The 26,789-nt window shown below is 54.4% G+C and overlaps 1 protein-coding gene across 3 annotated transcripts in view; it reads left to right on the forward strand.

The window, feature by feature from the left end:
- PREX1 (phosphatidylinositol-3,4,5-trisphosphate dependent Rac exchange factor 1) overlaps nucleotides 1-26,789 on the forward strand; it is a 201,649-nt gene that overhangs the window by 146,148 nt on the left and 28,712 nt on the right. For all 3 annotated transcript variants that reach the window (XM_012537823.3, XM_049699089.1, XM_033411142.1), the window contains 11 exons: nucleotides 3,296-3,396; nucleotides 3,934-4,037; nucleotides 4,231-4,280; nucleotides 6,629-6,704; nucleotides 14,552-14,624; nucleotides 19,200-19,342; nucleotides 21,034-21,126; nucleotides 22,062-22,210; nucleotides 23,900-23,985; nucleotides 25,785-25,921; nucleotides 26,632-26,743. In XM_012537823.3, the coding sequence (XP_012393277.1) occupies nucleotides 3,296-3,396; nucleotides 3,934-4,037; nucleotides 4,231-4,280; nucleotides 6,629-6,704; nucleotides 14,552-14,624; nucleotides 19,200-19,342; nucleotides 21,034-21,126; nucleotides 22,062-22,210; nucleotides 23,900-23,985; nucleotides 25,785-25,921; nucleotides 26,632-26,743 (1,124 nt within the window). The remainder of the gene's footprint in view (nucleotides 1-3,295; nucleotides 3,397-3,933; nucleotides 4,038-4,230; nucleotides 4,281-6,628; nucleotides 6,705-14,551; nucleotides 14,625-19,199; nucleotides 19,343-21,033; nucleotides 21,127-22,061; nucleotides 22,211-23,899; nucleotides 23,986-25,784; nucleotides 25,922-26,631; nucleotides 26,744-26,789) is intronic.

Consider the following 26,789-nt stretch of genomic DNA (forward strand, 5'->3'; position numbering starts at 1 on the left):
GCGAGCGAGGATGAACTCATTATACAGGCCTGGGATGAGGGCACTGTCAGAGCTTTAAGAACTCAGGGCACAAGGTGTGATGGTCTGTCTGGCAGGGCAGTCAGGGAAGGCTTCCTGGAAGAAGAAGGCCTTTGGTTATACTCTAGACAGAGTTAGATGTCATTCATTAATTGAAGTCTGCCAGAATGGGAGCACCCAGGTGCAAGAGGCCACACTGTCTCACCCACCTGTGGGCACAGGTACACGGTATTAGCGCGTAATAGCTGATCAATAATGATTCGTCAGGCATTGCTGCAGACACCACCCGGAAGCATCTCAGGCAGTGGAGTCACAGGGATGAACATAAAACCCCCAGTTCCTACCCTTGTGGAGCTCAAGGCCATGGAGGAGACGGGCAAGAGAAATGGGATTCTTGTATTGGGGATGAGTAGACGTTGGATCTCAGCTTGGGGGCTCCCCCGGGAAGACTGCCAGGGTGTACCTGTGTGTCCCCTGTGCCTAGCCTTGGACGTGACACTTAAAATTCATGTTTACTGGGTGCGCGATACTGGGGGGCAGGAAGGAAGAGTGATGCTGCCGTTAGCTGACACATGCTAACTCTCAACTAGTCCCCCATTCCCTGAATCTCAGACTCCCCGCCAAAGCAGGCTGACCTGCTCCCTGTGTCCGCAGCGTACGTCACCCTGCTCCTGGTTAGGTCTTTCTGGAAGACTGGATCTCGCTTCTCTTTGCCCCCACCCCCAGCAACTGGCAGATGGCTGGTTCCCTAACCTTCTTACTCAGGGCCTTGGTATGTGCTGACCCTTCTGCCTGTAACACATGTCCTTGCACCCAGCGGTAGCACATGGCGCCCCACTGACACAGTGTGGTTCGCAGATGTGTTTTCCCTGGGCCACACGGTGCTTTCAGAACATTTTGGATTCAATATCAACATTTAACAGTTGGGAGATTTCACAGGAAATGCTGGGTTTCCAGCTTCTCTTGAAAAGTCGTAAGATGCTTTAGTCTTCCCATGCGGCCACAGTTGGCCGCAGTGAGTGGCTGCCGTCTTCAGAAACGCTGGCTGGTTCAGCAGAGTTTCCACCTGGTCCCTCTTACTCATTTATGAGAGTTTAAGGTCCCTGCATCAGAGGTGAATTTTGTCTGGTTTTGTAGGCTGGATCCCAGCTTAGGACTCAACATGATTTGAAAGTTACTGACTAAATCCAGAAGACCCCTGAATGAACCCCTTGCCAGATGGACCCGGCTGAGGCCCAGAGAGGGACAGCAGTTTGCCCAAATTTGCCCAGTAAGTTGATCCTCAAAAAGGCTCAAGACTCAGCTCAGGGCAGAAACCTGGGTCACAGTTGCTGTCCTCTGGGCTGCATTTTTCTGCCCTTGCAGCTGCTGTGGGCAACTTCCTGTCCCCCTTTTGGGACCTGCTGTGGTCCCTGTTGGGACCCCCCACAGGGCTGCCGGTCCGTGCCAGAGGTGGCCCCCGATGGGACAGCTGGTGGGCAGCCAGAGGCCGAGTCTCCAGCTTCCGAGAGTGGGCACTCAACATCTGTTCACCTCCCCCAGCTGCTGGCAGCTCTCTTTCTGCCTCTGATTTTTGGGACTTCAAGAAAAGACCTGGGGGAGGCCAGGATCATCTCTTCCCCACTCGGGGCTCCCGCTCCACAGAATAGATCCATTTCTTCTACGCCCCCCACCCCCGGCTCTCACTGGGGTTCCCTGAATGCCTCGGCACACACTGCTACCTACACACAGGGCAGGTCTTTGCTAGCCAAACACTGCAAAGCTAAAAATAGCCCTGGCCCCCTCTGGCCCTGTAATTGGAGGCAGGACAGCTGGTTTTGATAAGCTCCCCACTCTGGCCAGCTGCCACCCGCTTTCATTGAGAACAGAATGACCACATCCCCAGCTCTCCCCTGGCCTGCTGACTTCCAGTGGGTGGAGCTCTGCATGGAGCCCAAACTCTACTCCGAGAACCAGGACCTGGGCTCTGACTGAGCCTCTGCCCCTCTGGGTAGTCACGTTGGATTTGCCTCATTTCCTCTGGGCTTTTGAGCACTTCTTTCTTACTGAGACCTTCCTGCTTACCCCAGAACATTCCTTCTTGTTTGATGGTTCATTCCTTTATTTGTTCAAAAGATTATTGAGCCTTGCTGTGCTTTGGACCATCTTCCAGGTGCGGGGGGTGTAGAGCTGTGAATCAGACAGAGCTCCCCATCAGCATGGAGGTGACATTCTGGTTCAGGGAGATGGTTGATAAACATATAAATAAATCTGTAAATAGTATAATACAAATCCAGTGATAAGTGCTAAAAAGGAAGTAAAACGGAAAGATGGGGATGGTTTGTGTGGGTGTGGGGTGTCTTGATGAGGTGGTCAGGGAAGACTTCTCCGAGGAGGTGATATTTGAGCTGAGACCTAAAGATGAAAGAGAAAGGCTGTGTGAAGAGCTGGGGAAGGGTGTTTCTAGGCAGTGGGAACAGCAAGTGCAAAGGCCCTGAGGCAGGCAGGAGTCTGGCAGTTTTTTTTAAGCAGGGGAAGATGGTGGGTGAGACTAAAGCAGAATAAGTGAAAGGTATAGGAGATGAGGAAGGGGCAGTTCATCATGTCAGGGCCTTGCCATCATGTGGGCAGAGTTTGGATGTTTTTCTGAGAGTAACCAGGAAGCCCACCGGAGGGTTTTAAGTGGGAGAATGACATGACTTGATCACCCTTAGCTCTTCTGACTCTCCACAATCATCTTTCTGGGTCCTTACTTCTTCCTGCTTATTGGTTTCTTCATTCCCTCTGTCTGTTCATCCAGCCAGCCAGCCATCATCCATCTCCCCACTCATCTACCCAGTAATCTCTCCACTTATCACCCACCCATCTGTTGCCCTCCCCACCCACCTACCCACTAATTTTCCCAGCCACCTAGTCATTTATCTGCCTGTCAGATCATCCAGTCATCTGCTCACTTTTCATTCATTTATCCACTCATGTGTCCATCCCCTCTCTCTGTCTCTCTCATCCATCCTCCCGTCCGTCCATCCATCCATCCATCCATCCATCCATCCATCCATCCAGTGAGCCTGAGGCGGGGCCTGGGGTCTGCTCACACCCACCTCTCTGCCATTGGTCTTGGGGAAAAGCATCTGGCCTCAGCACGACCCCCAGGCCTGTGGTGTCCTAAGCTCTGCTTTCCCGTGGGCAGTTCTGGCTGTCACTCCTGGGAGTCAGGGGGGCCAGGCCGGTTCAGTGCTGGCCGCTGTGGCCTCAGGACTGGGGAGGTCCTCTCAACCGCATGTTATGTTCCTGGCAGTGAGTTTGTTGCCTGGCTCCTGGAAATTGGCGAAATCAGCAAGACGGAAGAAGGCGTGAACCTGGGCCAAGCCTTGCTGGAGAACGGTATCATCCACCATGGTGAGTGCAGGCTAGGCCTGGGGGGCCGAACAGTAGGACCAGGTCAGAGCTCAACAGTGCTGTGCTGCCACTAACTCAGAGGCCATTTCTACACTTCTGTGTGGCCAGCTGTTCCTTCATGGTTTGAAGGGAGAGCCTGCAGGATCAGCTAATGGATCCAAAGTGGGGAGTGAGACAGGGAAGCGCTAGGGGCGACTCAGGGCCGTTGTGTAGAGATGGGTTCATAAATCTTGACGGTGGGGTCTCACACCCCAGCCTGCTTCGTGATCTAGCTCCAGGGAGACGCTGGGCAGGTGGGCCTCAGGGCAGGCTGGAGCGGGCATTTCTGGGCCTCTCATGAGACCGGCAGATGCCCCAGCCCCCAGCTGTGGGTCTCAGCGGGCCCTGCACGTAGCCGGAGGACCGGGAGTGTGGGCAGGGGCTTTGGAGAAATTGTGCTTGGCGTGGAGCCTGGCCGAGTGGAGGGTGAGGATGGTGGGCGTGGATCAGGAGGGCCCGAGGGGGCGCCCAGCCTCACCAGCCCTGGGGTCCCTCCAGTCTCTGACAAGCACCAGTTCAAGAACGAGCAGGTGATGTACCGCTTCCGCTACGACGACGGCACCTACAAGGCCCGGAGTGAACTGGAGGACATCATGTCCAAGGTGGGAACCCCTCCACCCTGACCCCATGACCTTGACCCCACAGTCACCACAGAGCAGGCCTCTGCCCCAGTGGCCTGTTCTCCACTGCCCTCACCAGTCTCCCCTCTCCCCCCACCCTCTCTCCCAGCAGCCTGGATTTGGGGGCCCCTGAAGGATGTGGCCTGATCACAGACTCCCGTTTTTTCTCTTTCAGGGTGTGAGGCTTTACTGCCGTCTTCACAGCCTCTACACCCCTGTGATCAAGTAAGTTACTCTCTCCAAGCTTCAGTTTCACCTCTGTCTCTTCTCAGCTGTGTGGCCTTGGGCCAATAACTTAACCTGTCTGAGCCTCAGTCTCCTTCTCCATCAAATGGGGCTAATAACTGTACCTACCCTGTAGGTTTGTCATGAGGGTCAAGTGAGTAAATTTGTGGGAAACACTGCAGTGTGGTGGTGAAGGGTGTTAGTTCTGGATCTCAGCCTGCTAGTCAGCAGCTGTGCGCTCTTGGGCAGTTATTTAACCTGCTGGGGCCTCAACTTTTCCCTCTGTGGAATGGGGATAATAATAGGATACACCTCAGGGCCTTTGCACTTGCTGTTTCCTCTGCCTGGGGTGTTCTTCCCCTACATATCTGCATATCTGCTTCCTTACTTCAAATGTCTCCAATTCAGAGGGCCCCTCCCTGACCATGTGTGTAAAACATCACCATCTGGAACACGCTACCCTCCTTACTTCACTTTGGTTTTCTTCTTGAAGCTTGTCAGTAGCTGACATACTGTATATTTATTTCTTAGTCTGTATACTGTCTGTACCCCAGGGAATTGTACACTCACCAAGGGCAGGGAATTTGCTCACTGCTGTGTCCCCAGACCCTTGACAACACCTAGAGCGGTGCTGGCCAGTAGAACTTCCCGCACTGATAGAGATGCTCTGTGCCTGTGCTGTCCAATGCAGTAGCCACTAGTCACACGTGGGTTTCACACTCTTGAGACTGAAGAGTGTAATCTTAACTCTGATTTAACATTAATTGGTTGAAAAACCGCCATGTACTGGAGAACGCAGTCCAGGGCAAAGGAGCCCTCAGTAAATGTTTGTTGAGTGATTGTTGAAAGGTAATTAACTTCTTTTGCCTCTGTTTCTGCATCTGTGAAATGGGCATAAGAATAGCTCACACCCCTTGGCTGATCTTGAAGATTAAATTTGACTGGCGCCTGGCACACAGTGAAGGCTCTGTCAGTGCCAGTGATTGGTGGTTGTCTTTACTGTGAAGCTTGTGGCTGTGGACGAAGGCACAGGGAGGGTGACCTGGTCCTTACCAGCTACAGAGACCTCTGCCCTCTGTCTTGACAGCTCTTGTCACCTCTCAGGAGCGGAGAGGAAGAGTCTTTTCCCAGCATTCGCTGGAGGCCAGGCCCAGGGAGCCCCTTTCACCTCCAGACCTGCCCCGCTGGCTCCTCCCCTGCTGCCTTTGTGCAGGCCCAGGAGGCAGGCGGGGCCGCCCGGTCCAGCCTTGGCCCTTGCAGGAGAGGCCTCTCTATCGGCCCCCAGAGGAGGAAGTGGCTGGGCTGGCAGCGGGTCCCCAGTTACCGCGCACGTGACCTGCTGGGCTCCTCAGTTCCTGAAAGCCTGAGAAGAACTCCCCAACCGACCTTTCTCAGCCCCCACAGGGGCTCCCCAACCGGCCTTTCTCAGCCCCGACAGGGGCTCCCCAACCGGCCTTTCTCAGCCCCGACAGGGGCTCCCCAACTGGCCTTTCTCAGCCCCGACAGGGGCTCCCCAACCGGCCTTTCTCAGCCCCGACAGGGCCCGGCCGCAGAAACTCACTCTCGTCAGCTTCAAAGGCTGAGAGATTGTTGCAGTTTGGCGGCAAGGTCCGCACAACCCTTTGTACCAAGACTTGGCAGGAATTAGTTGCTACAACAGGTCAAAGCAAAGAACCAGGACCCTGACAGCCCCCTGCCTTCTGCTCTGTCCTGACTGCCCACACCAGCCCACGGAGAAGCATTTCCATGTCGGTATTGTTTTGTTACCTTTAGACACACGAATGTTAACAGCAAAACAAAAGGAAAGAATTGGAAGTTTTTCTCATTACTCAGAGTAAATCAGGGTTCCGCAGGCTCAGCGTTTTTGACGTTTTGGTCTGGATAATTGTTTGGGGGCTGTTCTGGGCAGTTTTGAATGTTTAACAGCATCCTGGTGTCTATCTGCTGGTTGCTGGTAGTACCTCCGCACTCCGCCCCCCAGCCAGGTCATGGCAGCCAAAACTGTCACTAGACACGGCCAAGTGTTCCTTGGGGGGCATAGCCATCCCTGCTTGAGAACCCCAGGCTGGGGAAGCTTCCAGAGCCTTAGAGCCACCTACTCCTGCCCCTTGATGCTGTTGGTGAGGATGGGGTCCTGGGTTGGGACAGACCTGCCCTCAGTGACACTGTGAGTGAGGTGTGGAGTCAGGGCTGGACTCCCTGCCTGCTGCTCTCCCCGGCCCCCCTGCCTCTGACCCGTGGCTGGAGAGCCTGGAAATCCTCGGACCCCGAGCTCTTTGAGTAGGGACATTGGGACTATTTCCCCTCCCTCCTCCCTGATCTGCTCATGGCCTGCTTCCTCTCCACAGGGACCGCGATTACCACCTGAAGACGTACAAGTCGGTGCTGCCCGGGAGCAAGCTGGTGGACTGGCTGCTGGCCCAGGTGAGAGCCCCTCCGAGCAAATGTGACCCGTCGTCCCCTCTGCCCAGGCCTGAGGGGCTAACCAGGATGTTGGCCTTTGAGGTTTAAAAAAATTTTTTTAAATTATTTTTTTAATTGTGGTAAAATACACATAATATAACATTGATCATCTTAACCCATTTTAAGTGTACAGTCCAGTAGCCCTAAGTCCATTTCCATTATTACACAGCCATCACCCCCATGCACTTCCAGAGCTCTTTCCATCTTGCAGAACTGAAACTCTGTCCCCGTTAAATAGTAACTTCCCATTCCTCCCTCCCCCGGCCCCTGGCAGCCGTCCTCCCACTTCCGCCCTCTGAGTTGCCGGCTGTGGGTGCCCTGTGCAGGTGGAATCATGCAGCGTTCGTACTTCTGTGTCTGGCTTGCTTCACTCGGTATAAAGTCCTCGGTTCATCCACGTTGTAGTCTGTATCAGAATTTCCTTCCTTTTAAAGGCTGAGTAATATTCTCTTTTGAGGATAGAGCACATTTTATTTATCTATCAGTTAAGGGACACTTGGGTGGCAGCCACCTTGAGGCTTTCCTTTTTAAAAGTGGGACGGTCCCAGGCAAACTGGGACAAGTTGGTCTCATCCTGCCACAGAGCCTCCATATAGGGCTTGCCAAGCTATTCCCTTATCCTAGGTTCCCAGTGAGTGGGGGCCGGGCAGAGTCTTGGAAAAATCTCTGTGCTGATTTTGCTGCAACTTCCCAAAGATGATTTGTTCCATCGAGGTGCCGTGGACACTCTTGCCTACCTGCCTCTTATACCTTATGACTTCTGTTTGCAGGGCATTTACTCTGGGCCAGGCCCTGTCTGGACTTTGTGCAGTATCTCATTGAGTCCTCCAACCCATTTCCAGACAGGGAACTGGGGCCCAGAGAGGCCAAGTGCCTGGTTCAAGGGCACACAGCCTGGCAGCAGTAAAGCTGGGAATCGGATGGGTGCATCGTACCTACTTAGGCCTCATTTCTGCAAACTTTTCAGGGAGCCTGCAAGAATGTTCATTCATAGTCTATAAGAAGAACGTAATGTCTCCAAAGACAAGAAGACAACTGTGAAATCTAAATGTTTAAACTTTCATAGAGTGCAGCTTTATGGCAGCCTTATTAATTGTTAAGTTTAGCATTCATAGAAACTTCATTCCATTCAAAAACAATTTGTTGCCTGGATTTTCTCATGTCGAACAAATTCCTGATGATTGCCTAGAAATCATAGCCAACCTATGTAAAGTAAATGCTTCTTGGCGTCAAATAACTTCAAAATCAAGTTTAGAAAAATTCTTGAAAAAAACTTTTCAGGCCCCCAAAACGTATTTAATGTAGGATGTGTGTGCATTTTAATATGTTTGCTATGATGTGGGGCCCTAAGACGCGGGAGGTCTTAAAATGACCTTGGATTTGAATTCAGATTTGCACAGCTGGGAAGCACAGAGGTGCTAACCATTGCACTACACCACACACTGCCCCCTCCTAAGGATCCCCTGAAGCCAGCTCAGAGCATGTGCTTTATTTATAGCCAGGCAGACCTGGGTTCAAATCTCAGCACTGCCACTTCTCAGCTGAGTGATCTTGGACAAGCCGCTTAACCTCTCTGTGCCTCAGTTTCCACACCAGTAAAATGAAGCTCAAAACAATACCTTCCCCTTTAGATTATTTTGAGGATTCAGTGAGTTAATCATCTAAAGTGCTTATTAGAACAGTGCCTGGCACAGAGTAATTGCTTAGTAAATGGAACTGTTATTATAATAATTCCTCATTTCCTTCCCAAAGGATTCAGGGTGCCTCAAAATTCCACGCAGTGTGGAAGGAAGGCTGAAGAAATTACAGAGGGACTTGCGGGTGCAGGAACAGACGGCTGGGGAGAGCCGAGGGGCAATCTGTTTGGGGTCCCATCTTCTGAGTGGGCTGTGACAGGGGAGGGGTGATTTATCTTGTGGTTTAGGTTCTTCGTTCAGACCCCAGGCATGCCGGGGTGTAGGGCTCTCTGAAACGCTGCTTCTCCCCACCTTGGACCTTTGTGGCCTCGTGTTTCCTGAGCTCCACGGCTGACTGTTGGTTTCAAGGCGCGATGTGGACTTTGCCTTAAGTGGCGAATCCCAGGCCTGAGCTGGGAGTGGGGTGGGTTACCGAGCTGATGAGAAGTCAGTGAACCTGGGAAATATCTGGAGATGGAATCACAGGATGCACCGCTCTGGGGCTGGGAAGGGGTCACGGATGGGTCCTGGGGTTTTGGCGCGGTGGGTTTTCCCTTCGTTCACAGTGACGGGAAGGCGGTGGTGGGGGGGGAGAAGTTGAGCATTCTCCTTGGCCGTGGAAAGGCGCTGCCTTTGGGGTGCCCACTGTACTCCCTAGTGGAGTGGAGGAGGTGGGTGGGGGAGGGGCAGGCTTTGCACACCTGCTGCTCAGGAGGCATCTCTACCACAGATACTCTGTTCCTTGTCAGCTCCTGGGTGGTATTTACAATGAGGGGGCAGAAGGGAGTGTAGAAAAATCCGACAAGAGGGCTTATGGGCTCATCCCTTTTTTCCTCCTAACACCTGCTGTGTATAAGGCACTGTTTTAGGTTCTGGGGGGACAGCAGTGGACAAGACAGACAACGCTCCTGCCCTCGTGGATGTTAAATTCTGGTGAGGGGTAGGAGAGGCGTTTAATAAACAAGGAAAAGGAGTAAAACACTTTGTTAGCTGGTGCTAGGTGCCAGCTCGGGGGGAGCTACGGGCGGGAGTCGACCTTTCACGTGGGTGGGTGGGGATGTGGTTGTTCACAGGCGGCAGAGAAGGTGGTGTTTTGAGCAGGGACCTTGGAGTAGAGACCGGAGGGAGGTGGGGAACGAGCCAGGGGGCCGTCTGGGGCCGGAGCTTTCTCTGAGCGGACAGCAGCTCGGAGGCTCTGAGTGGTGTGAGCTTGGAGGGTCTGGGGGCGGGGAGAGGCCAGTGTGGCTGGAATGGCGTGAGCGAGAGGGAGGGTGATGGGGAAGCTGGTGGGCAGCCAGCCCCAAGGGGCCTTGTGAGCTCTTGGGAGGATTTGGGCCACTGCAGGGCTCTGAGCACAGGTGGGACAGCATCTGACTTCGGTGGGATAAGATGCTCGGGCTTTCGGGGGACCAGTGAGGAGGCGGCTTCAGAGCTGCAGGTGGGGAGCGTGGTGGCTGAGAACCGGGTGGCCGCGGGGGAGGGGACAAGAGTGGTCAGGTTTGGGATTCTTTGAAGGGAGACCTAACAGAGCCTGCTGTTGAATGGACGGAGCGGGCGGCAGTGGTGAGAGACACAGGAGTCCTGAATGACTGCAAGGCCCTTGGCTGAGCTGGGAGGCTCAAGAGTGCGCCCTGGAGCACCCCGGCAAGGAGGAGAACCGGCCAGAGCAGCGGCCTCTGTTGGTTTCTCTTTATGATTGGTGTTGGGCATGGCAGGGGCCTGCTTGTGGCCCGTGCTGTCAGGTTAGCTGTGATCCTGGCCGAAGGCCCCGTGGAGTAGCCTGAGTCATTGTCAGTTGGTCCAGAGGACCCCCCCTCCCCGCTCCCTGCCGCCATCCCCCAGCATACAGTCACAGTGGAGGCAGGGGGCGGACGGTGGAGTGAAGGTTGCAGCTGACCCTCTGTCCACTTCAGCAGGCCTCGCATGGCTTGGCCTGGTCTGGGGACACAGGGAAGCTAATTGGAGTTGACATAGGATGGCTTCCATGCGATTGACCAAACGACAGCTGGCATCTGGCTCCGGGTCAGGGAAAGGGGGGGACGGTGTGCGTGTGGGTCTCTCTGTGGGGGAGAGGTTGGTGATGAGGATGTGGCCTTGAAGACTGCTTACAGCAGGTCTTGATTTCAAGAGTCATCCCCACCTGCACTTTAGCAGGCAAGTCAAGAAGAAAACATATAATTGTGTAGTTCAGCAGGGTTATTTTGCTTTGAACACATGTTCATGTGTAACTCTAGGTCATTCTGCTCCTTGAAACCAAATGTTGATTGAAACCCCTTAGACCAGCTAGAAATACTTTTGGCCGCACATAGTAGGAAACATGACTTACACAGTCAAGACATTTTTCTCTCACATAATAGGAAATCGAAATTATACAGTAAAGACATTTTTTGCTCATATAACTAGGCGTCCAGAGTTCATGGTCTTAGAGCTCAACAATGCCATTTATATCCATGCTCTTTCCATCTTTTTGTTCTGCCATCTTGCCAGCTGCCTCATTGTCATAAGACAGCTGCCACAGCTCCAGGTATCACATCTATGTAGACCTATGGCCAAAGGCAGGCAGCAGGGGCAGTTGGAAAGAGCTTTCTCACTATGTTTATTAGGAGAGGAAACTTCCCCCAGTCCCCTCCCTTGCCCAGTGGTCTTCCCCTTAGGTCTCATGGCCAGGTGGGTCCCTCATGTACCCCTAAACCACTCCCTGGGGGAAACAATAAGGATTGCTGAGAGTGCCTTAGAATTCCTCAGAATTCATCCCTTGAGGCTGGGGGAAGGGCTCCCTACCAACTACTCAGATGAACGAGAGTTCTTTTAGCTCAGAGGATAAGGAGGGTATTAGTCATTTGATTGACAAGCTATGTACTGTATCACTTCTGATCTTCTGTGTGTATTATCTCATTTAATCTTCAGAAAACAGTTGTTGTCCCCATCGTACTGATGAGGAAACTGAGGCTCAGATTATGTAACTTGCCTCAGGATACACAGAAACGAGGTACTCCTATAAGATTGTGTGGTGGGGGGCCTTCATGACGCCTTGGTAGTCAATAATAATAGAAATTGTAATAATAATCCTCTGTATTGATTATAGCTTGTACTGTGGAGTCTGAGTGGGGAATACCACTGAGAGGTGGCAGAGGCCTTGGAAAGTCAAGGGCAAATCTGGGGATAAAAAGTACAAATGAGGAAATGAAAGTCAGAGAGGTTAAGGAATTCCCCATGGTCACGGTTGGCCAAACAGGGGTTTGAACCCGGGGGATACAGCTCCAGGGTTTGCTCTCCTCACCTCTTTGCTCATGGTTTTTTGGTCTGTGCTGCCTGGACTCCAGGATGCCCTAGGCTGTGGCCGTCAAAAGGAGGTTGGGGGTCAGTGGGCTGGGGCAGGAGAGAGCAGGGACAGGCCAGGAGCCAGGTGCGGGACGGCTCGTATCTGCCGGCTCCTGTTCCGGCTCCGCAGAAATGTGCCCTGAGCGCCCGCTACGCTGACCTCCATGCTCAGGCAGATGGCAGTGCTGACGGCGGCGGGGTTTCTAGCATCTGGGGTGGGGTGGCAAGGCTGGGGTGGGTGAGCAGGCAAAGGGCCAGGCCGGCAGCTCAAGGCACTAGCAGAGGCAACAAAGGATAAACAAGGACAGGGCAGGAGCCCTGGCCGTAACGCTGGGTAACTCTCCTCCCCTCTTGGAGCCTCAGTTTCCCTATTTGTAACTTGGAGGGAAGGTCCGGCTGTAAAAGGATTCCACTCTCATGCTGTAAACTTGGGCAAGTGCCAAGCCTGTCTGTGCCTCAATTTCTTCATCTGTCAAATGGGGTTAATAAGAGCGATTGCCTCTGGGTTGACCATCTAGGTAGTTAGGAGGAGCTGACATGGGCACTGAGACCTGAAAAGCCAGGGCAGGGCATTCCAGGGGGAGGAAGGAGTAGGTGCAAAGGCCCTGAGGTAGGGTCTCATGTCGTGTGTGGAAGGAGCAGCAAGGAGGCCGTCGTGGATGGAGCCCGCAGTGAGGGGGGTGGGCGAGTGGGGGATGAAGGGGAAGTGTGCTGCGGAGGTTGACTGCACAGGGCTGTGTGTGCCTGTGCCTTCCTCTGGGAGGGGAGGAAATGGGGACCGGATGACTTCCGGTTTCCCCACGGCTGGCAGCATGTGGGGTGGGGGCTTGCTTTTCAGGCGGTGGACACATCCCGCGTTGGCATATTTCACTCTTGACCAGAGAATCCCTGTGCTGTTCTCACTTTGGGAGCCATCCCATGGGTCACCCCAGGGCCCTTTGGAGAGAAGAGAGGCCGGGACGGGCTGGACTGGGCTGGGAGCCCAGGTTGTGAGAGCTTCGGAAAGCTAGGTGGGCTCCAGACGCCTGCCCGGGCCCCCTGGGCTGCAGGGCTGGGCCCGCCCGCCTCCTGGGCCCCTCACAGCTGGGGGCGGCTGCTCCGGATGTGGCCTCTTGCATGGATGGCCGCCCTGCTGGCGGGGCTGTGAGCGTGCTGGCTCTCCAGCCACTGGCCCGCGGTCCCGCAGGACAGATTTGTCATCTCTGAGTCAGCCTGGGGCAGCTAGAGCAGCTGAGGCCAGTGGCTTCCCCAGGCTCTGCTCTGGGGCCTTGGCAGGCTGGGGCCTGCAGCTCTGAATTCATTTCTCCTGTAGCTGAGGAATTCCCTCCCGGGCCCCTCCGCTGCTGGCAGGGGCCTGGGGGGGATACACCAACAGTGGAGGCCTCTGGCCTGGCTCTGTCGGGCCAGTGCCTCTTGGAATAACTTCTCACTTGGGCAGTATTTTAAACGAGAGGCCGGCTGAGCGGAGCGAAGCTCGTTGACCTGGCCACAGACTAATGCATGAGTTAGTCCCTGCTGACAATGTCTTTATTCAATCAGCAAGTATGTACTGAGCACCTACTGCATGCCAGGCTCTGTTCTAAGCACTTAAGATTCAGCAGGGAACACAATAGATCAAAGGCCTTTTCCTCAGAGCTGACCTTCTCACTCACCCTGCTTTCGCCGGCCATGTTATTTTCTGTACTCTAAGCTTTGTCCGCCTCTGGACCTCTGTCCGTGCTGTTTCCTTGGCCTGTCACTTCCCCTACGTACACACACAACTCACATACTTTGCCTGGATATGCTGAGATGATTTGGGTTGCAAGAAACAGAAACAGTATCTGGCTAACTTAAGGAAAGTAAAAAAGAGAAGGTGACTTATTGAGAAGTCCACAGAGCACCCACAGAGTCAGGGGGAGACCCAGGAGCCAGGTCCTAGGAGGAGCTGGCACCAGGAGACTCCCAGCTTCTCGGGAGCAGGCGCGGAGGGGCACCGTCTCCAGGGCACACTCTCGGGGAGAATCGGCACCAGCTGTTCCCTGACCTTGGTTTCCTCTACTCAGGGAGGAGCCAGGTCAGTTAGGAATTGAACTTGATTTCTAGTATCAGAGAGCCAACTACAGAGGCTGAAACAAATTAGGGGTTTATTTTTCTTTGGTATGAGAGAAGCCCAGAGGTTGGTGGTCCAGAGCTGCTAGTACAATCTCATGATATCTTTGAAGACCACCCCTGCTCTTTCTTTTTGCTCTGCCATCCTTAGTATGTTTCTATTTTTGAGGTCACATTGTGCTCTAGGGTGACTGCAGGAGCTCCAGCCATCGCACCTTTGTTCCAGGCGGGAGGAAGAGAAAGGAAGGACCGGGGACAAAGAGTGTTTTGCCAGAGCTCCCTATCAGTGGTTTCTGCTTATATCTCATTGGCCACCTCTAGCTGTAAAGGAGGCTGGGATCTGTGGTTGTCTAGGTAGATGAATTGCTGTCTGTAAGAGTGAGGGTTTCAGTACTAGGGCGGGATGGGGCCGGGGAGGGTTGTTGCTGGGCAGCCAGCAGTGTCTGCCACATAAAATAGCCCTTTCTCGTTTGTGGTGTTTATGGTGCACCATGCATTTCTCACATGTAAGTAATTAACATGCAGTCAAATACTTCTCTTGTTTGGTGTTTATTAATAACAGTCACAGACACGGTTGGGGGATACCACAGGAAACAAGACAGACACACATCCCTGCCCTCGTGGAGTCTCCATTCCCGGTGGTGGTGGGCTTTTTCCCAGCCTGCCTCAGCCCCTTGGCTCAGCGGGTCCACCTAACACCCTCTGCTTCTTGTTCTGTTCCAGGGCGATTGCCAGACACGCGAGGAGGCGGTGGCGCTTGGTGTGGGCCTGTGTAACAATGGCTTCATGCACCACGGTAATCCGCCCCTTCCCCTTCAGCCCAGCCTCCCCGGGGTGGGGTGGGGGTCCTGTCCTGGAACAGAAGAGCTGGCAGGGACCCTGGTCCCTGGTGCATTTTATGGTGGGGGGAAACTGAGGCCCAGAGAGAGCAAGTGGTGGGCTGGCGGCTGCCCAGCGTGCCCATGGGTGAGCCCGGGCTGGATGCCGAGTGGGCCTGTGCTGCCCTTCCCCACCCCACCCGCCCCGTTCTTCACTGATGGGGACATCACTTCAGGTGGCCAGTGGGGACCAAGGTGGCTGGTAAAGATTGGCTGCAAAACACAGACCGGATGTGAGGTCAAATCCATGGACTTCCTGAGCCCTTCCTCCCTCATGGGATGTGGCCTCCCAGGGTGGGCAGTGAGGGTGGACGACACGGACCTGGCCCACGGGCATCCAGGGAGGAGAGGAGAGGAGAGGGGAGGGGTCTGTGGGGACAGAGGATGGGCAGGTTGTGAGCATGAGAGAAAGGAGGCCAGGCGGGTCCTCGCCCCTCAGATGCCTCACTCCTCCCCACACAGGGAGAAGCACCTAAGAGGGAGAGAGGCGGACGGTCCGAGATGGTCCTGGGTCAGGAAGCTGGGGAGAGGGAGGGAGAAAATGGTTCCATTGACACCATTTTCAGTTAACACAGAAGTGATACTCTGCGTGCCCGGCCTCCTCCTAAGAACTCTGCATGTAGTAATGAGTTTCGTCCTTGGGGCGATCGATCCTTTGATGTTGGTATGAATGTCATCCCCGTCTGTAAACGAGGAATGGAAGCTCAGGCAGCTGGGACACTTGCTCAAGGTCACCTGACAAGGAGGGGCTGGGATTTGAACCCAGGCAGGCGGGCGTCGCAGGCCACATGTCGACCACTGAGCTCTGTGGCCTGTCCTTGTGGCCCTTGGGGAGCCCTGAGGCTCCCACCCTTTTGGGACGGGTGGACTTTGAACCTCCACTGAGGAGCCTTTCTCCTGTTTCCAGAACACTCCCCAGGGCCTTGTCACTTGCAGTGTCTCTCGCCCGGGTGTCCCTCCCTCCCTGCCTCACCCGCTCACTTCTTCAGTGTTTCTGCTCAATTCGTGCCTCCCCAGCGAGGTCACCTGGCCACCTGCTAGGATGGCTCCTCTCTTTCCTCACCCCCTGGACCAGCTCAGATTCGCTTTTCTCCCTGGAGCTGCTCTGTCCCTGTGAGGCTGATTCCACACCTCCCCTCCGTCTTTGCTCATTCTGCTGTCTTCCAGAGGCCGCCTCCTGCGTGCAGGCACTGTGCTAGGCTCTGGGGACCGGGGTGAGCACGCTGGATGCAAGTCTTGCCCTCGTGTGCTTGTACGCGCGTGTGCGCGTGTGCGCATCACACGACAGTAAATAAGTACATTTTCTGGACTCTTCTGAGTGTGTGAGGAGGACTTTGGCTCTTACTCTAGTGAGCTGGGCGTCCTGGAGGCTTCTGAGCAGGGGAAGGACGTGCCTGGCTGGGCTTCTGCAGGTCCCCTCTGGCTGCCTGCGGAGAGTGTCTGTGAGGGTGGGGGCGGAAGCAGGGAGGCCAGGGAGAAGGCGGCTGTCACAGTCCAGAGGAGGGACCACGCTGCCTGGATGCACGTGGTGGCAGCGGAGGCCTGAGACTCGGGAAGGGCTTCTGGCCATTCCTCCTCCCGGCGTCTGCTCTGTGCTCCAGCTCAGGGGTTGGTAGACTCTGTCTGCAGAGGGTCAGACAGTAAATATCTTCGTCCTTGGAGGCCACGCGGTCTCTGTCACAGCCCAGCTCTGCCCCTGTAGCCTAAAAGCAGCTGCAGGGGGATGTGTAAACAAGTGGGTGTGGCTCTAAGCCAGTAAAACTTCATTTAGCAAAACAAGTTTTCTACCCCTGGTCTAGCTGCTGGATTTCCTCTCCCTTCAGCAGGGAGAGAGAGGCACCCCTGGGGTGACAGGTCATCGGATTTGCCCCCTGCCTCGTAGCCGGCAGGCCCGGTTTTGGGCCTGACTCGGCGGACTGCCGGCAAAGCCCTGCTCCTCCCCGGCCTCAGTTTCCCCATCTTTCCCTTCCCATCTGAGCTCAGCGTGGCCACGGCTCTGTGGGGTTGGGACTCACCCTGGGGCAGGTCGGGAGCCCGGCAGCCTCCGTCATTCCCGAAAGCCGCTCTGTTCCCTGCGGGGGCCCTCGCAGCTCCATCCCCCCCTCTCGTCAGCTGGGCAGAGCCTCTCATTTGTGGGTGAGAGTAATTAGGGGTCCACCCCAGCTACTATTTTGGGAAGGCGGCTAGCTGAGGACACTGTGGAGGGGGTGATCCCAGGCAACAGCAACACCCTCAGGGTCGCTCAGGGAGAGAAATTGCAGGGCGCGGTCCTTGCTCCCTTGTTCCTGCCACGAACTCAAAAATAGGCTGAAAGAGGAAAGGGCCAGATCCTAGGGTTGTGGCCGCTGCAGAATGCAGGTTAGGGTGCAGGGTGGGGCGTGGGGCGGGGCCCGTGGGGCACCTCCCGTGGTGTCCGACCCGAGCTCCCGGGGCTCTGAGGTGTCCCCGGGGAGGGACCCAGAGGCCAGCGGTCCAGTGCCTTGGGCACATACAGGGAAACTGAGGCTCACCATTTAATCCTCGCAGCCACCCCGGGAAGTTGGTGCTGTTATTATCCCCACAGATGAGGAACCTGAGGCTCAGAGAGGCTAAACGGCCGTGAAGTTGGGAGGGGCCGGGCAGGGATTTGAACGTGGATCTGTGCCCGTCTCATGAAGCCTGGCCAGTGGCCTCGACTGGAAGTTGGGAGTGGTTGGCTCTCACCTGGCTGAGCTCCCTGACTCCGGGATTCCAGATGTTTCCCCACATATTTCAGCTGAGACACGAGACACAACACGGTGCTTCCTCTTCCCACTCCCTGAGTCTTTTAGCCTCGTGTTTACAGTGGAGGGGAAGCCAGCCGGCCTCCTGGGGCCTGGCTCCCAGCTCTGGGGAAAGCAGCAATTTGTGTGTCTGTTGTCTCCAAGGAGGTAATAGAGGTGGCCTGAGAACGGTGCTCACAAACAGCGAGCTGTCCCGGGAAAGGAAGGAGACAGGAAGGAAGGGCTCCTGATGCTTTCCATGTCACCAAAAGTCTTCGGGGATGGCGGGGACATCGCGAAGCTAAGGCAGCTGCTTGTCCTTCTTTCAGGGACCTGCTGACTTCAGACGATTGCCTCGATTTCTCCCCTTTATTTAATTTGTCCTCGCCCCCATCTATCAGGCCAGGCTGGGCAGTATGGTGAAGAGGAGGAGCCTGGACTCTGTGACCTTGGGCAGTTTATTTAGCTCCTCTGGGCTTCAGTCTTCCTGTCTTTAAAAGGGGTGCAGCAGGTCCTTCTTTGTCTGCGGAGTAAGTGAACTTAAGCCTGTATCCCCGGCGTGCCCTGCACGAGAAGGTATTTAGTTGAATTGTAATCCACAGGGACCACATCACATGCTGATTGTTACTGGTTCTTTTTATTCATTTTCCTGCGACTTGTCTTAGAACAGAGGTCAGAAGACTTTCTGTAAAGGCCCAGATAGTAAATATTTTAGATTTTGTGGACCATACAGTCTCTTGCAATTATTTAATTCTGTCATTGTGGCCCCAAAGCACCCCAGACAATATGTCAATAAATGGGCGTGGCTGTGTCCCAATAAAACTATTTCTAAAAGGCAGGAGTGGGCCACACTTGGCCCACAGGGACTGAGTGTGTTAGTCCCTGGTCTAAAGGGTTTCACTGTGGTCTCTTTCTGATTGTCAGCGAGGGTGAGTTCATACAACTGCTGCCCACTTAGATTTTCCCATATGTTAGTTGCTCATTCATATCCTTTGCCCTTTTATCGATGAGTTTCCCAGCTTTCTCTGGTTGATTTGTTGGAGTTTCCTATATGTTCTAGGTATTTATTCTTTGTTGGTTTTAGACAGTACAATTAGTTTTGAATCTGCGGCCTGCCTATGGCCTTCCTACTGAATGGAAGTCCGTAATTTTATCGTAGTGCTTTCTGGGGGGTCTCGTATATGAACTCCTTTTCTGCTCTAAGACAGAGAGATTTCTCCTGCATCTTGTTTGGTGAGCTTTAGCTGTTCTGTTCCTATGTAGGTGTTTAATCCAAAAGGAGTTTATTGTTACATATGGTATGAGGTAGGGATCTGGTTTTTGTTTTTTTTTTCCCGTGAGTCAGTTTTCCCTGTACCATCTGTGGAACACTCCACGTGATCGTTCGGCATCCATCAGACGCTGAGTTCCCGTAAACACAGCGTCCTCTTACGTGATTGCTGTTCTCTTCCGCTGGCCTTTAATCTGCTTCTGCTGTGGTTCCACACAGGTTTTGTTACCATGGCTTTGTAATATGCCTTTATAGCAGTGGGGCGAGTTCAGCTTTTTCAAGGGAAGTCAGAAAGCCAGGCTTTTATGTTGAATATCCTAATATGTTAGTATTGGCACAGGATTTTACTTAATAGAGCACCGTGCTGGCCAAACCAAACTTGTCCAGGGGCTGGTTCCGGCCCGTGGCTGCCAGTTGGCATATGCTCCTGAAAGCTTCCCGTGTGAGCCTGACCTTGCGCTTGCATGTCTGTGGGTTCACAGTGCTGGAGAAGAGCGAGTTCAAGGATGAGTCCCAGTACTTCCGTTTCCACGCAGACGAGGAGATGGAGGGAACCAGCAGCAAGAACAAACAGCTTCGCAGCGACTTCAAGCTGGTGGAGAACATTCTGGCCAAGCGCCTGCTGGTAGGAGCAGAGCTGTGCCGCTGCATCTTCCTTCCCAGACCCGCCTGCAGGCCCGGGAACTGGGCAACCTTCAGGTTATAGCTGGAGACGTTGAGGTCAACTTGGAGTACCCAAGAGTATGGGGGATTCTAGGTGGTGGCTGGCAACGCTGCCCAGAGGCCAGGTTGCTTTACTGGACAGACTACCCTCTTGACAGATGAGATTGGGCTCGCTGGGCTCCTTTTCTTTTCCTTCCCATCTCCCCTTGTCTGCCCCACACCCCAGCCTAGCCTTGTGCAGGGAGGATGGCCTCCTGAGTCCTGCAGGACTCCTCCTGCACACGAAAATCTTGTGTCTTCTGGGCTGTCACCCTGTCCTTGTTGAGTTGCTGTAAATAGCCTTGCAGTTAAGGTAGAATATTTACCAGCCTGTTCAGATGTTTTACCAGCCTAGCCCACCAAATGCTGTTTCTCTCCCCCTGGTGAGCAGCGGTCTCCATCTTAAGGCCTGGCCCGCAGCAGGCAACTGGGAGAGAGGCTTGGAGAGGTTAGGTCTCTCGTCATTGCCAGAGTAGAGGCCGAAGTCCACCTGATGGGAAGGCAGCTCCATTAACTTCTTTCCTATAGTACTTATGGGGCTTGCTGTTCCAATTCCCATTTATTGCACAACAAAGCCCTCCAGTACTCCCAATCACACTTAGGATAAATCCAGTCTCTCACCATGGCCTTCAAGACTCATCATGCCCCTCCGGCTTCATCTCCTGTGCTCTCCCCTTCTTCATCCCACCCACCCCAGCCACTCCAGCCACCCTGATCTTCTTTCTTATCCTCCAGTACCTTGGAGCCTGACTCAGGGCCTTTGCACATGCTGTGCCCTCCGCCTGAAGCACTTTTCTCCACCCTTTATAAACTTCTGTTCCTCACTTTATTCAGGTCTCAGCTCAGATATCACCTTCTCTGGCCCCGCTGCCACACCACTTCCTGTCCCTTTAAGTCATCTGTTAATTCAAACTACATACACTCCCTGCACCACATTCTATAGTTCTTTGTTTGTAGTCTGTCTCCCCCAGTAGATAGTCAGCTGCACGAGGGCAGGAACCGTCTGTCTTGTTCAGTGCTGTTTCTGGAACAGTAAAGTACCTGGTCCGTATAACAGGCAGCAGCTCAGCACATATCTATTGAACGAATAAATGCATTTCCCTGTATCCCCACCACCACTGACCCCCCCGAACCCACCAACCTGCCTGTCATCCTGTGGTGGGGAGGGACAGCTCCTCCCTAAACCCCCTTGCTGTCCCCAAGTTCTTGGTGGCCGGATACCTTTGGATCTATTTTATTCATTAAGTCAGTAAGTTGTTATTTAGCACCTACTGTATGCCAGCAGATGGGGAGACAGTGGTGCATAAATAAGGAGGCTCTGTCCTCAGGTTGGGGAGAGGAAGGGGAGACAGGCAATGAAAAGTAAACTAATACGTGTGGTCAGCAGCAGGCTGAAGCATGAGCCCAGTGGCGGGTCTTCACGTGACAGATACGTATTGAGCATCTTCTGCGTCCTGGCACCATCCTGCCGCACCCCACCCCCCAGTCTGTACCCTGAGTAGATCTGGGGCACGAAGAGCTGGCAGGATCACGGTTCTCACCATGGGGGCCAAGGTGGGGTTGGCTCCAGGCCCCCCTCCCTGCCTCACCATCTCTCCTGCCTCGGACCCTCAGATCCTGCCCCAGGAGGACGACTATGGCTTCGACATCGAGGAGAAGAACAAGGCCGTGGTGGTGAAGTCAGTCCAGAGGGGCTCGCTGGCGGAGGTGAGGCCGCTCAGAGGGGCCGCCCTGGCTCGGGCTGGGTGCGGATGGGAACGTGGGGCATCTCTCCTCGTTTCTTGAGGCAGGCCGGCTCAGAAAGCCCTGGGATGTCAGTGGTCCCTCCTTGTTCATTGCCCTGGTGGGGAAAACGAGGGTGGGGCAGTCTTGTCTGCAGAACCCACGGCTTGGGGCTGCCCTCCCGGCATGTGCCACCGGCTCCCCCTGCTGGCCGTACGGGGTGGTGCATGAAAACGACCCGAGGGTCTGAATCCACTCCGATTGTGGAACAAATATCCGGGGTTGCTGTGACATGGATACAAGGTCTGGAGCAGGACAGCCAAGGATTCAGCCCCGGGTCCTCTCAGCTGTTCCCAGGGGGTGTGCAGGTGGGTGGGAGAGAGGCACCTGCCGCTTTGTCCAGGTGCTCTGGTTGCTTCCTCGTAGCGATTAGCAATGTGTACGGCTGCGAGTAGCCACATGCTGGCCTCAGTGGCAGGAACCGCGGGGCTTCATTTTTCTAATAACATAAGCAGTGAGAAGGAGGTGGTTGTGTCTTGGTTCGGGGTCGATGTCTCTTTGACTTTCCTGGCCAAGCCCTCGTGGTCACAAGGTGGCTGCCCCAGGTCCATGCCTTGTGTCCTCACACGGCTGGGTGGGAAGCACTGACAGCTCCTCCTCAGGGGAAAAGCGTCTTTCCCGTTAGCGCCCCCTGTAGGCCTCCCTCCATAGCTCGTTGGCCAGAACGGGTCTCCCCAGCGCCCTAACTGCTTACCATAGAGGGGAGCGGGGCCGCCCTGGGGGGCTCCCGCTGGTTGTGCTTGGTGCCTGGTGCCGGCTCTGTGCTGCCTGAATGCATTCAAGGCTCCTTAGTGAGGAGGAGAAGGGAGGGGAGGGGCCAGTTACCTGGTGTGCTTGTCTCCCGCCCCACCCCCGCCCAGATGGCCGGCCTGCAGGTGGGGAGGAAGATCTACTCGGTCAACGAGGACCTGGTGTTCCTGCGGCCCTTCGCAGAGGTGGAGTCCATCCTCAGCCAGTCCTTCTGTTCCCGCCGCCCGCTGCGTCTCCTGGTAGCCACCAAGGCCAAAGAGTGAGTGTCCCCCCCGGGTGGGGTGTCTGGTGACCTTCCTCTCGGGTTGAGGAGTTGCCCGAGTCCTAGAGGTGTTGCTGGGGGCCCGAGCCGTCCCGATTCCCCGTGCTTTGGGCTCCTTCTGCAGGCACGTGACACAGTGCTGCTGCCTTTGTTCAGTCGACAGATGTTTGAGTGCCTGCTGTGTGCCCACTGGTGTGTCAGGCTCTGAGGATGCAGCCCCGTCTGGATAGATTCATTTCTACCCTCGTAGATCTCAGTCTGTTTGGAGGGTAGAGCAGGAGACAGACAAAAAAAAAGCAGAAAAGTAAGAGATATACTGAGCCAGGTTGTTCAGGTAGTAGTGAGTGTGGACCAATATATAAAGCTGGGACAGGAGATGGGCTGTGTGGAGGGGTGGTGGTCAGGGAGATGCCCCTGAGAACTGAGGTGAAGACCTGAAGGAGGTAAGGGAGCGCGTCAAGGGGACTTCTGGAGGAGGAGGGTTCCAGGCAGAGGAAACAGCGAGTGCAAAGGCCCTGGGGTGGAACTGTGGCTGGTGTGTTTGAAGAACAATGAGGAAGCTGATGGGGCTGGAAGAGAGTGAATGAGAAAGAGGGGTGGGCAATGAGGTCAGCCAGGCCCCCTGTGCCCACGTTAAGGACCATGGAGCTACTGGAAGGTTCTGAGCAGAGGGGTGGCATGATCTGATGTAGGTTCTGGCCGAATCTCTCTGGCTGCAGGTGGAGAAGAGATTGTCAGGGGCAGAGGTAGAAGCAGGGGGAGTGGTAAGGAGGCTGGTGGCCCAGCCCCGCGTGGCAATGGTGGGGTGGAGAGAAGTGGTCGGGTACCAGATATAGGTACAGGGAGAAGCATTTTCTATTTTATAACCTGTGGATTTGGTTTTCACTTCTCCCTTCTATTTAAGGCAGATGCTCCCGGTTTTCTATTGTTGAGAGTGATGGAAAGTTTTAAATAGGATTATTTCAGTAAAAAGACGTGTCAATTTAAGGAAAATGATTGATAGTTTGGTTGGTATATAGAAGTGGCAGAAATCACCAAGGTGGAACGTTCCTGCTTCAAGTTCCAAAAATACCTGGTGTTTGAGAACAGGCTCTCAAGACGGCCTTATCTGGCAGGTGGGGACGATCCAAGGCCCAATGTAGGGGGCACGCCCTTGGTAGGGAAGCTCCTGGATTAATGACACCTGCTGTATGACCCTGGGAAGGTGTTGCCCACTCTGCCCTGGTGACCCACCGCAGAATGGCCAACACCTGGGCTTTCAAATCATGCTCTCTGGGGGACACGTGGGCATTTTTCTAGAGTCAGCACCAAGATGTGCTGGGTCACTTGTCACTCTCCCAAATCTGTGATTATTGAATAAAATGTTCACTGGCCAAGGTGCTGGTCTGGCTGCCACGAGGCCTCCTCTCACCAAGAGAATGATGGAGAAGGGGTAGGAGGGTGAGTGGGAATTTCTGTGCATGGACTGAATCTCCAAGGGTGGGCCAGCTGGTTCTGATCAATCAAAGATCCTGCTGCCGTGGGCTTTGGTTAGACGAGGTTTCTCTATACATTTGGACAGCGTGGTGCTACTGCTGTTTGGGGTTTGATTTCCCAAAAGCCTGGGGGGCAGGGGCTCCCGGGGTGACCCCCTGGGCTGTCGGGAGCGGTGCTGCTTTACCTTATGGCTGCTTTTGCTTGCTGCAGGATCATCAAAGTCCCCGATCGTCCAGAGGCTCTGTGCTTCCAGATCCGTGGAGCTGCCCCGCCGTACGTCTATGCTGTGGGGAGAGGTGAGCGGGAGCCTAAGAGGTGGAGAGGGGAGCTTTGGGAGATGGGTTTGCGTGTGTGTGGAAGGAGTTCAGAGGCCCCCAAACCATTACCTCCAGGCCTGTGCTTAGTGCACCGTTAGCACTTACCTTCTTTGCCTGAAGCCAAGGCTTGCAAACTCTTGTGGAGGGGGGGGTCAGGCAGTTACAAATGGGCAACTAAAATGAAGGCACTAGGGAGTGGCGGGGACTATGGCAAAGTGAGAAAAATACATGTTCACTTGAAAAGGGGCAGTTTTTCTTCAGCTGAAGCTCATTATTGTCAGGCAGGAATGTGGACCTCCTCCGGCCATATTTGGTTTTTTTTTTAAAGAAACCAGAACTAGGAATTTGGCCACACTTCTGTGGCCAGATAGATCCAGGCCATAGGCCAGCAGTTTGAGACCTCTGATTTCTTATTGCCTTCTCCTTGTGTGCTGTTTAAGAGGTTACTCTGTCCAGGAGATGAAACCAGATTGACCTGAGATACGGGATTCCCAGCCCTCTTTGCATCTGAGGGCCCCGTTTTTAAAGTTTAAACATTCATTGCCCACTCTTGTGGTCATAGTTGTACTTTTAATATGTATTGATCGAAAATGCATGTCACGATAGAAAGCTACGGAGAATTTGTTAATATCTTCAAGTAGGTTTTAATTTTATTTATCCCTAAAGCAGTGGTTCTCAACTGGGGGCAGTTTCACTCTCCAGAGACATCTGACAATGTCTGGAGACATCTTTGGTTGTTATAACTTGGGGTGCGGGTGCTACTGGCATCTCATGGGTAGAGACCAGGGATGGCGCTGGACATCCTCCAGTGCCCAGGACCGCTCCCCACAGCAGAGAATTATGCAGCCCAGAATGTCAGTAGTGTTGAGGTGAGAAACCCTGCCTTAGAGCAGAATAGGTGTTTATAGGCAAACTAGGCAAAAACAGTAAGACCGCTGTCATTTCTTGAGTCCTTACTAAGAGCCAGGTACGGGGCTAAATGTTTAACATGTTTCAACTCACCGAATCTCTCAAGAACCCTATGAGTAGATATTATTAGTGTCTTCATTTTACAGACGAGGCAGCCAAGGCACAGAGAGGTTTTGGAACTTGCCTGAGGTCCCACAGTTGGTCAATGACAGAGCCAGAATTTGAACCCGGGCTCCTGGGGTCCAGGCCTGTACTTGTCCCCATCACACCACGCAGGCCTGATTTTTTTCCTGTGTACAAAGCTTGACATTCACTTGCATTTCTAGACCCTTCATATTAACCACACAAAACCCTGGGGTCCAAGCCCTGCAGTTTGGGAGTTGTGGTATAGCTGAGAAAACATGCCCTTAGAGTGTGGTAGACCTGGGTTCGAAACCTGCCTTATCCTAGGCACGTGACCTTGAGAGAGTCGCTTTGCCTCTCCGAGCCTCTGTCTCCCTGTCTGCAAAACAAGGCTGATCCCGGCCCCAGTATCATGGGTTGTAGTGGGACTTTAAAGGAGATGAAGCTCTAGAGTGAAACGTTTCTGGATTCAAGTCCATTCTCCCTTGCTGCGTGACCTCGGGCTAGCTGCTACTTCTCTGAACCTCAGTCTCTTCTTCTGCAGAATGGGAATGCCAGTCCCTGTCCTGCCCACTGGCATGGGGTGGAGAGTGGCTGCAGGGTGCGGGGGATGGAGGTGGCGTTTGGGGGAGTTGGGGTGGTGGGTGGGGTGGGTGACAGGTTCATCTGGTTACTTGCCCTTGCCTGGCACTGCCCCAGGCTCTCTTCGCCTGGCATCCAGCCTCGAGCACTCTTGTCCCCCTTAGGCTCTGAGGCCGTGGCCGCAGGCCTCTGTGCCGGCCAGTGCATTCTGAAGGTCAATGGCAACAACGTGATGAACGATGGAGCCCCAGAGGTCCTGGAGCACTTCCAGGCTTTCCGGAGCCACCGAGAAGAGGCCCTGGTGAGCCCCCCGGCAGCTAAGGGGATGGGGAAGCCCTGCTCATTGGCGTAGGGGCTGAGGACCACGTTCCCTTCTCTGGGGAAAAGCCTGAAGGCGCCACAGCATTTTGGGTGGGGTGGGGTGGGGTGGGGTGGGGCTGCCTACCTGGCAGGGCTGAGCTGGGCTTGGGCTCTAGGACCTCTCTGCTTCCTAAACCTCGTGGCCTTGGTTTTCATAGCTGTGAAACGGGTGTGATAAGACCCTCTTTTCTTACCACATGGGCACGTCGGGCAAATAATCACGTCAGTGGTAAAAAATTGATGTTATACTTGGGTTGGGGCCCAGAGTTCTGTGGAGGGTGATCCCAATTCATTGGTTCATTTAATAAGTGTTTATTGAGCACCTGCTGTGTGCCTGGCATGTCTCGAGGCCCTGGGGCCACGGGAGAGACAAGGTTTCTGCTCCCATGGAGCTGACTTACATTTCCTAAGGCTCCTCCTTCCCTGGCTTCTGTGTGGAGCATAGACTATAGACAGTGAGGGCTGAATGTGACTGCAGGTCCCTCAGGAAGGTTCCAGAGTGAAGTCTGGGAATGCTCTCTGAAGGTGGTGTTGCCGACAGGCTAAAAGCCTGAGCTTTGGAATTAGGGAACAGTGTGCACCTCGGCCCCTTCCCTTCCTCCCTGGGCTCCTGGCGTCGTGGCCGCCCCTCTTACTCTGCTCCCTGCACAGGGCCTGTACCAGTGGGTCTACCACACCCACGAGGATGCCCAGGAGGCCCGGGAGGCCCCCAGCGAGGACCCTAGTGGCGAGGGGGCCCGAGAGGAAGACCAGTCCAACTCAGGTAACAGGACAGGTGGGCCGTGTGACGGAGGTGCCAGTAGGGACTG

This window comes from Orcinus orca, chromosome 16, assembly GCF_937001465.1.
Source record: "Orcinus orca chromosome 16, mOrcOrc1.1, whole genome shotgun sequence".
Classification (NCBI taxonomy): domain Eukaryota; kingdom Metazoa; phylum Chordata; class Mammalia; order Artiodactyla; family Delphinidae; genus Orcinus; species Orcinus orca.